We start from the raw sequence: 10,789 nt of genomic DNA, 5'->3' as shown, positions 1-10,789 counted from the left end.
CCGCCCCCATTGTGATGTGGGAGCCTAGGCACGTGGTTCACCAGGCCCCGCCCTGCTGGCAGCCCTGCCCACACCTTTCATTCATTGCTGGCTGCTGGGAGCTTTCAGGATTCTCCACTGTGAGGAAGATCTTATGGTTTCAACAAAGGAAGAGGCTTATGTAAAACAAAACCAGGCCAGGAGCGGTGGTTCACATCTGTAATCGTAACACTTTGGCAGGCCGAGGCAGGGGAGTCATGAGGTCAGGAGATCGAGACCATCCTGGCTAACATGGTGAAACCCCATCCCTACTAAAAATACAAAAAAAAATAAAAATAGCCGGGTGTGGCAGCACGCACATGTAGTTCCAGCTACTCAGGAGCTGAGGCAGGAGAATCACCTGAACCCAGGAGGCGGAGGCTGCGGTGAGCCAAGGTCACACCATTGCACTCCAGCCTGGGTGATAGAGCAAGACTATGTCTCAAAAAAAAAAAAAAAAGAGAATAGAAGAGAACAGAGGGGAGGGGAAAGGAGGAAAGGAGAGGAGAGAAAACCACCACATAATAAGATTTTAAATGTGATCCTAATGGCTTTTTTTTTTTTTAGATGGAATGTCGCTCTTGTTGCCCAGGGTGGAGTGCAATAGCGTGATCTCGGCTCACCATAATCTCCACCTCTTGGGTTCAAGCGATTCTCCTGCCTCAGTCTCCCAAAGTGCTGGGATTACAGGCGTGAGCCACCGTGCCCAGCCTGTGATTTTTTTTTTTATTTTAAGAGACAGGGCCTCACTTTGTCACCCAAGCTGGAGTGCAGTGGTGCAATCATAGTTCACTGCAGCCTTTTAACTTGTGGGTTCAAGCAATCCTCCTACTTCTACCTCCTGAGTAGCTGGAACCACAGATGTGTGCCACCATGCCTTCCTAATTTCTAAAATTTTTTATAGATGAGGTCTTGCTATGTTGCTCTAGCTGGTCTCAAACTTCTAGCCCCAAGCAATCTTCCCACCTCAGCCTCCCAAAGTGCTGGGATTACAGGCAGGAGCCACCACATCCAGCCTAAAACTTTTAAGAAGCAGCTTACAACTTCCATTAACCCATGGAAAGTAAACACTGGAAATATGGCTGCCCAGAAATCTGCAAATGTGATAATGGCTAAAGGCTATTCTGTCAGACACAGACACCGTTGATATCACACATCCACCCTCATTGAAAGCTAAGTATGATAAGAAGGGAACTACACAGAAACCACATCAAGACTTTGAATGACAGTTGAACTAGTTGACCTTGAAAGTTTCTTTCACATTCTATAATGTTATGGCTTTATCAACCTTCTCTCTCTCCATGCCCAAGCATATCCCAACAAACTTTTCGAAGGAAGTGAGGAAGACTCAGATCCTTAATCAGCATTTAATGCTGAAATAAATTATGTCTGGTTTTTATATTAAAAATTACTAAATATAACATACCTCAGTTCCATCTTTAGCATTTTCTTGCAGGTCAGAGAAGACTGTAGGTTTCACCGAGACAGCACCATAACCTTCATTATTATGTATTATATGATTCACCGTGGATATCTTGGGAATGTCACAATGTTCATCTAAGAAGTCCTGTGGCAATGAAAACAAATGTTTTCAGCATTTCCTGCTTTAAAAATCTTCTGTATTCACACTATTCTAAAAATAAAGGGGAAAGGCTATGCTTAGTTCCATGTTGTAGCACAGTTTGAGCCCTTAGTGACACAGCTTTCCTCTGTCATTTCTGCAGATCTATAGGTAACAAAGCATTATCACAAGAGATTCCAATCACTGACTACTGATATTATCGAAAGGTGTATACTGTTCATGTTTTTCAAAACCAGAAAATAGAACCCAACAATTTAATAAAGCATAATTTGTAGGTGAAGCCATTCTATCCATTGAAAAGTGGGTGTTTTGGCCAATGCTCACCTTAATGAAGACCCCTTCCTTGCAGTGGTGGATCCCATTGTCACTCAGGGTGCACTGACTCCCAGGGTAGATTTCTATACGGGCACCCTATGAGTCACAGTTTGAGAAAATGACAATCAGTTTTTAAAAGGCAAGACTATAAGAGTTTATTATAATTACTTCTTAGCCTTTAATACAGTACAAATGTACAGCACAAAGATAAAGTATTTTACAGATAAGTTTTATCAGCCATTTTTAATCAACATTTCCATTTGTTCCATTTCTAGCAAGTTGTTGACAATTTATCACTTTCAAAACCACACACACACACACACACACACATTTGCCTAAGTGCCAACAGTTAATTCTTGTTCTACTTTTTCATTCTAGATAAATGATTTCTGATTCTGCCAAAGAAAGGTCATTTAACAATTGTGTCAAAAGATGCACTTATTCAAAATGACCATTCTCTCAGATACTCAATTAGTTGGAGAAAAGTATTTGAATTTAGTAAAATATTGTAATTTGAGGATAGAAACAAGACCCCACATTTTCCAAAACGTGCCAGTTTTAAAATACCCCACCCAAATTAAAAATCATTTCTATGAGTGAAACAATGGCTTTCCCTACCACACGCATTAACGTTAGCAGCCAGTACAAATGTCATTTAAACAGAGTAACCAGAAGGATCAAACATGACACTAATCTCTCACACCTCATGGCACCAAAAAACATAAAAGTAATAAGAATTTCTTTCCTAATGCTATGCAAGGCACTCTGGGAAACAAAAATAATTCACTCAAACCTCTATAGTTATTTCAGCAACCATTTGGGAATAATTTAATACACAACAGCATTGATGAAGAACAGTTGCTATAATCATTGATGACACATCTACTGCATGTATGTTCAGTTGATTTTCTAGTAGCAGTAGTATTCCATGAGAAAACATTTATGATTACTTAACCCTGTACATATGCCCGAACCATATGTATACACCAATCTAACTCTCTATAGAGAGGATTTTAAAAATGTGCTAATTGGGCCTTCTTCTAAGAGATTTTCAATTTGGGGTTGTGTGTAAAAAAAAAGGTTTAGGGGCGATTACATTAAAAAATATCTACAGCAAGATAGTTAAAATTAAATATCAAACGATCAAGAATCACATAAAATTTGTAAAGGAGAACAATTAAAACCAGCAGTCATGTAGAAAATGAAACTCATATTCAAAATATGTTATGAAAATGTACAGATAATTTGTCAATTAAAAAGTAACTGAGGAGCCTGCCACTCCTGGGATGATGGAGCAGATGTCCCTATTCCTCCTGCTAGGTATGACCAAAAACCGTGGGCATTATACATAAAACAAGCATAAGACAGAAAAGTGGAGAGAAGAAGGCAGACCAGCTAGGGACCTCAGGACCCAAGAAACAACACCAACACAGTGGTTAAGTTCCCTTCTTTTTGCTTCATAATCCCTAGACTTGGAGCTGAAGAAGCCAGCAATCCAGTACACCAACAGACATACACCTAAAACAAAGCTGCTCTAATGAAAGGACTAAGCAACCTAGAAAGACAGAAAACTTTTAGATAATAATAGCTCTATTCCAGGTAAACACCACAGCATAAAACAGCTGCCCAAATCTCACCCATGCCAGCAAAGATCAAGAGAAAAACCTAAAGTTTTTCTCCCTCAAGGATGTAACCAGGTACCACACCTTGACTGGGGCAGTACCAGAGAAGATCAAGCAAGGAGCCAGGACTTTCATCCCCACCAACCACAGTTACAAGGCCCGCCCTGCAGCAGTGTCAGTGAAAACTATACGAGGAGCCTGGACTTGTACTCCGACCTGGCAGTGCCAAGACGACCACTCCCTCCCTACTGGGGCAGTGTCAGGGCAGGCCTAGTGGAGATTCCAGACTTTCACCATTGCCCAGTGGTAACAAGACCACTCCCATATATCACAGTGCCAGTGGAGACCATGTAGGAAGCTAGACCTCCCACACCTACATAGCAGTAATGAGGAGCTCCTCCACCCAACTTGGGTATCAATGGAGGCCAAGTGGGAACCATGACTTCTACCTCCACCAGTAACAAGATGATGCCCATCTACCCCCAATCCTGTCCCTTCTTGTAGTAGTATCAGAGAAGCCAAGTTAAAACAGAAGATACAGATTCTCACAACACAATACAAAAATATCCAACTTTCACTTGAAAATCCTTTGTCATACCAAGAATGAGGAAAATGTCAAAAACAATAAGACAATCAACAGATGCCAAAACCAAGATGTCAGAGATGATAGAATTAACTGGCAGTGATTTTAAAGCAGCCATGATAAAAATGCTTCAATAAGGAATTATGAACGCACATAAAACCAACGAAAAATGAAAGTCTCAGCAAAGAAGTAGATGATATAAAAAACCAGATGGAAATTTTAGAACTGAAAAACACAATAACGAAAATAGAAACTCAGTGGATGTGCTCAACAGCAGAATGAAAACAACAGAGGAAAGAATCAGTGAACTGGAAGATAGAACAATAAAATTTACCCAATAGCAGAGAAAACATACTGAAAAAGAAAAGTAAACAGAGCTCCAAAGTTCTGCTGGAACATAATGAAAGATCCAATATTCATGTCATCAGAGTTCTGGAAAGAGAAGAGAAAGAGGGTGAGGCTAAAAACACACCAGAAGAAATAATGACTAAAAGCTTGCAAATTTGGCAGGATTTGGATAACAAGCCTACAGTTTCAAGAAGCTGACCAGACCCCAAACAGGATAAACTCAAAGAAATCCATGCCAAAATACATCATAATTAAACTAGTGTAAGCTAAAAACAAAAATCTGAAAGCATCAATGAAAATTTTATGCCTTACCTATAGGAGAGAAAATGTGATTGACAGCATCAGAGACCATGGATGCCAGATGAAAGAGACACAGTATTGTTCAAGGGCTAAAAGAAAAACATTGTCAACCCAGAATCCTATAACCAGTGAAAATATTCTTCAGGAATGAAGAGGAAATCAAGATATTCTCAGAAGAAGGGAAAAGAAGAAAATTTGTCACCAGCAGACCTATCTTCATAGAATGACTAAAGGAAGTTATCTAAACAAAAAAGAAATGATAAAAGAGAGGATCTTGGAACATCAAAAAGAAAAATTCATTAAGCAAAGATATAGGTAAATACAATAAGCTTTCCTTCTCTTGAGTGTTCTAAATTATGTTTGACATTTGAATCAAAAATCATAAAATTGTCTAATATGGTTCTAGATGTATGTATGTAAAGGAAAAGTTTAAGACAATTATAAAAAGGAGATGGTAAAGAATAAGAAAGGGAGGCAAGGTTTCTACACTTTACTTGAAATGGTGACACCATTAAACTGTGATGCTATGTACATATCATATATACAACCTAGAGCAACTACTAAAAAAGCTATATAAAGAGATATTCTCAAAAAAAATGCAATTCTGAAAAATGCTCGGGTATACACAGGATGGCAGAAAAAAAGCAAATCAACAAATGAAAAGCAGAACAAACAGAAAACATAAAATAGCAGACTAAAGACTTAACATCAATAATTAAATGTGAGTGGTCTAAATACAATTAAAAGACAAAGATTGCCAAATTGGATTAAAAACACGACTCAACTATATGTTGTCTACAACTCACTTCAAACAGAATATAGGCAAGTTGAAATTAAAACAATAGAAGAAGACATATCATGGAAACAATGATCAGAGGAAAGCAGGTGTGGCTATATTAATATCAGATAAAGTAGACTTTAGAGCAAAAAAAAATTACCAGAGACAGACATAAAGTAATCATAAACATGCTGACTCACCAAAAATACATAGCAATCCTGAATGAGCATACACCAAATAACAGAACTGCAAAATATGTGAAGCAAAAACTAATAGTACTGAAAAGGCAAACAAACAAATTCAGTTATAATCAGAGATTTCAACACCCCTCTTTCAACAATTGACAGAAGAAAAAAATCAGAAAGAATACAAAGGAACTCAACATCACCAACCAATTTGATCTAGTTGACATTGTATAGAATATACCACGCAATGACAGCAGACAGAATGTGACAATGACTCACTTTCTTTTCATTTGCTCACAGAATATGTATCAAGATAGACCATATCTTGAGCCATAAAAGAAACCTCTAGAAATTTAAAAGAATTAAAATCATATAGTATGTTTTTTGACCACAATGGAATGAAACTGGAAATCAACAACAGAAAGGTAATAGTAAAACTCCAAATATTTAGACACTAAACAACACACTTCTAAATTCTGCATGAATCAAAGTATAAAAATAAAAAATATCAAAATTTACAAAACAGCTAGAGCAATGCTGAGAGACAAGTTTATAGCATTAAATGCTTACATCAGAGAAGAGAAAAAGTCTCAAATCAATCATCTAATCTCTCAGGTGGAAAACCCAAAACAAGTAAAATAAACCCAAAAGAAGCAGAAGGAACGAAATCGTAAAAAGAACATAAAAAAGTAAAAATTAACATTAAAATTAAATTTAAAAAAAGAACTAAAATAAATGAAATTGAAAACAGAACAATTATCAAAAAGAAAAAAAATACACAGAACAATGAAACAAAGAATTGGCTCTTAAAACAGAGAAGACACAAACTACCAATATCAAATATGAAACAGGGATCATTACTATACACCCTGCAGATATCAGAAGAATAAGGAAATACTACAAACAATTCTATAAATATAAACCTGACAACTTAGAAGTAGTGGTCCAATACCACAAAAAGCACAAACTACCAAAATATACTCAATATGAAATAGGTCATTTGAATACCCTTTTAACTATTAATGAAATTGAATTAATAATTTAAAAATTCCGAAAGAGAAATCTCCAGGCCCAGGTGATTGCGCTGGAGAAACCCATCAAACATCCAAAGAATGAACAGCAATTCTACACAAGCTCATCTACAAAACAGAAGAGAAGGGAACACTTCTGTATTCATTTTATGAAGCTATTATTATAGATAAAACTAGACAAAGACAGTGGCACAGAAAACCAAAACTAGACTCCAATATTCATGAATATAGATGCAAAATTTCCTAACAAAAGATTAGCAAATATAATTCAGCAATATATAAAAAGAATTATATACCATGACCAAGTGGGGTTTATGCCACAGAGGTAAAGCTGGCTCAAAATTTGAAAATCAACCATTGTAACCCACCATTTTCTGTTTTCCAATAAGAAAAATCATGTGATCATATCAATCTATCCAGAAAAAGTTATTAAAAGTCAGCCTATTCCTGAGAAAGGAACTCAGAAAAAAAGTAGTCAACATCCACTTATGATAAAAATTCTCAAAAAAAAAAAGAAAAAGAAATAGAGCAGAAGTTCTTCAACTTGATAAAGAATATCTAAAAACCTGGTCAACCTTATTCTTTTCGATGGAATACTAAACATATTCTCCCTAATATCAAAACCAAGGTGAGGAGGTCTGCTTTCATAGTGCTGGAAATTCTAGCCAGTGCAATAAGGCAAGGGGGGAAAGAGGCATAAAGATTAGAAAAGAAAAAAGAGAACCTGCCCTTATTTGCAGATAACAATACTCTCTATATAGAAAATCCCAAGGAATCTACAAAAACATTACTATAAGTACAGTTTAACAAAGTCATAGGATATAGGATAAATATATAAAAATAAATTATGTTTCTATATACTAGCAATGAACATATGGACATTGAAATGAAAAGTATCACAATCACTCAAAAAAGTGAAATAATTAGGTACAAATCTAACAAAACACATACAACCTTTGTATGCTGAAGAGTATATGATGCTGATGAAAGAAAACAAAGATTTGGCTGGGTGTGGTGGCTCATGCTTGTAATCCCATCACTTCGGGAGACTGAAGCAGGAGGACTGTTTGAGCCTAGAAGTTGGAGAACAGCCTGGGCAACATGTCAAGACCCCATCTCTACAAAAAATAAAGTAAAAAATATTTGCTCAGTGTAGTGGCATGCACCTGTGGTCCCAGCTACTTGAGAGGCAGAGGTAGGAAGATGGTTGAGCCCAGGAGACTGAAGCTATGCCATGAGCCATGTTCATGCCACTGCACTCCAGCCTGGGTGACAGAACAAGACCCTATCTCAAAAAAAGGAAATCAGAGATTTTAAGTAAATGGAGAAATACATTGTGTTCAAAGACTGGAAGGTGTTAATCCTTCCCAAATTGACATATGGGTTTATTAAAGTTCCTATCAAAATCTCAGCATGATCTTTTGTGGATATAGACAAAATTATTTTAACATTTGTATTGGAAAGCAAAGGAACTTGAGTAGCTGAAACAATTTTGAAAAAAAATAGTAGGAGAAATCACTCTACCTGACGTTAAGACTTAATGTATAGCTACAGGTACTGGTGGAGGGATGGCTACACAGATTAGTGAAACAGAATAGGAAAAGAAATGAACCGTGACCTAAACCTCACACCTTACACCAAAATTAAGTAGAAAATGGATCACAACCTTATGCAAAATATAAAGCTACAAACTTTTTTTTAAACATAGAAGAAAATCAGGACCTATGGCTAGGCAAACAGTTCTTATCACTGAAACCTCGACTCATAAAAGGAAAAACTGATACACTGGACTTCATCAAAATTAAATACTTTGCTCCATAAAAACCCATATGAAGAAGGTGAAAAGACAAGCTACAGAGTGGCAAAAAAATGTCTCCAAACCACATACCTGACAACGGACTAGTATCTAGAATATACAGAGAACTCTCAAACCTCTACAGTAAAGAAGAACAAACAATCCAATTAGAAAATGGGGCAAAAGTCACAGATATTTCACTAAAGAGGATATAAGGGTGGCAAATAAGCATATGAGAAAATGCCTGACATCATTAACAACTGGGGAAATGACAATTAAAACCACAATGAGATGTCACTACAGACTTAACCAGAATGGTGAAAACAAAAAATAGTCAAAACACTAAATGCTCTTGAGGACATGGAGAAACTGGACCACTCAAACATTGCTAGTGGGAATGTAAAATGGTACAACTACTCTGAAAAACATTTTAGCGATTTCTTTAAAAAAAAAAAAAACACTAAACATGGAACTACCATATGACCTACAATTGCATCCGTGGGCATTTACTCCTTAAAAAATGAAAAATGTGTTCACACAAAAACCTGTACCTGAATGTTTACAGCAGCTTTACTGACAACAGGCTAAAACTGGAGACAATCTAGACATCCTCCCACAAGTGACTAAACAAACTGTGGAACAACCACACATTGGACTATTCCTCCACAGTAAAAAGGAGCAAGCTATTGGTACATACAACGACCCAGGTGAAGCTCCACAGAACCACACTAAGTGAGAAAAGCCAATCCCAAAAAGCCACCTACTGTGTGATTCCATTTCTACATTTGTGAAATGAAATCAATAGAAGTGAAAAACAGCTTAAGGTGTGCCTGCAGTTAAGGAAGTGGTTGGTGGGAGAGGCAGGTGAGTTTGGCTCTAGGAGGGCAGCATGAGGGTCCTTGTGGTGATGGGAATATTTTTCCACTTGACTGGATCGATGTCAGTATTCTGGCTGTGATGTTGCATGACAGTTTAACAAGACGTTACCCTTAGGGGACAATGGTGAAGGGCATAATGCAGGATCTCTCCCTGTTATTTCTTACAACACTGTGTGAATCTACAATTACAAACATAATTTTAAGGACCTAAACCTCTCTTAAAGCTATATAAAGTAATTGTGAGATTTATTTTTCTTCTGTCATTTAAAAATGCTTCATGAGAAGACCCTTGCACAGTTGAGTCTGACTGACTTGGTAGAGATGACTGTCTGAAGACAGTGGGAGTACACACATACATCTTGGTCCCATATTTCATATATTCGTTCACAACTTCAACCCAAACTACTTCCCCAAGAGAACAAGAGCTTTTACCTTGGCTCCATATAAACTGAGTTCTTCATTAGAAACTCTGGCGATGTCCGCGCTGTGACTCTGGTCGTCTCACACTGCAGCACACAGTTTTCCAGTGTAGTCTTACCACGGTGAACAACGGGGATGAAAACATACGCTGTTTTAAGAAGCGGCAAAAAGCCATGGCGGGAAAAAGCCGCGGCGGCAGAGGCAAAAACCCGCGGCGGACCAGGGGGAAAAAGCCGCGGCGGCCGGGGGGGAAAAGCCGCGGAGGCTGGGGCAAAAAGCCGCGGCCGCCGGGGTAAAAAGCTGCGAAAAGCCGCAGCGGCAGAGAGCCGCGGCTGCAAAAAGCAGCGGCGGCGGGTAGCAAAAAGCAGCGGCGGCGGGTAGCAAAAAGCCGCGGCGGCGGGAAGAGGCGGCGGCGGCGGCAAGAGGCGACGGCGGCAAGAGGCGGCGGCGGCGGCGGCAAGAGGCGGCGGCAAGAAGCGGCGGCAAGAAGCGGCGGCGGTGGTGGCAGCAAGAAGCGGCGGCAAGAAGCGGCGGCGGCGGCAAGAGGCGGCGGCGACAAGAGGCGGCGGCGACAAGAGGCGGCGGCAAGAGGCGGCGGCGGTGGCGGCAGCAAGAAGCGGCGGCAAGAAGCGGCGGCGGCGGCAAGAGGCGGCGGCGGCGGCAAGAGGCGGCGGCGGCGGCAAGAGGCGGCGGCGGCGGCAAGAAACGGCGGCGGCGGCAAGAGGCGGCGGCAAGAGGCGGCGGCGGCGGCAAGAGGCGGCGGCGGCGGCAAGAGGCGGCGGCGGCGGCAAGAGGCGGCGGCGGCGGCGGCGGCGGCGGCGGCGGCAAGAGGCGGCGGCAAGAGGCGGCGGCGGCAAGAGGCGGCGGCGGCAAGAGGCGGCGGCGGCAAGAGGCGGCGGCGGCGGCAAGAGGCGGTGGCAGGAGGCGGCGGCGG

The 10,789-nt window shown here is 40.0% G+C and overlaps 1 protein-coding gene across 2 annotated transcripts; it reads right to left on the bottom strand.

The window, feature by feature from the left end:
* Nucleotides 1-72: 72 nt before the first annotated feature.
* LOC134731828 (SHC SH2 domain-binding protein 1-like) lies at nt 73-10,085 on the bottom strand. Of its 2 annotated transcripts, XM_063612778.1 has the most exons (4): nt 7,717-7,842; nt 1,925-2,011; nt 1,445-1,585; nt 73-290 (listed from the first exon to the last, which is right to left on the bottom strand). In XM_063612778.1, exons 1-4 carry the CDS (start codon nt 7,783-7,785, stop codon nt 288-290), a joined length of 300 nt encoding a protein of 99 aa, XP_063468848.1. In that variant the 5' UTR covers nt 7,786-7,842; the 3' UTR covers nt 73-287. The 2 variants fall into 2 exon arrangements, 1 of the variants encoding a protein (XP_063468848.1); XR_010114440.1 differs by lacking the exons at nt 73-290; nt 1,445-1,585; nt 7,717-7,842 and adding an exon at nt 9,868-10,085 and having other exon boundaries at nt 1,683-2,011.
* Nucleotides 10,086-10,789: the final 704 nt, after the last annotated feature.

This window comes from Symphalangus syndactylus, chromosome 11 (assembly GCF_028878055.3).
Source record: "Symphalangus syndactylus isolate Jambi chromosome 11, NHGRI_mSymSyn1-v2.1_pri, whole genome shotgun sequence".
Classification (NCBI taxonomy): domain Eukaryota; kingdom Metazoa; phylum Chordata; class Mammalia; order Primates; family Hylobatidae; genus Symphalangus; species Symphalangus syndactylus.
The sequence above is the reverse complement of the archived record's forward strand: the minus strand, read 5'-3'. Positions and strand labels throughout refer to the sequence as shown.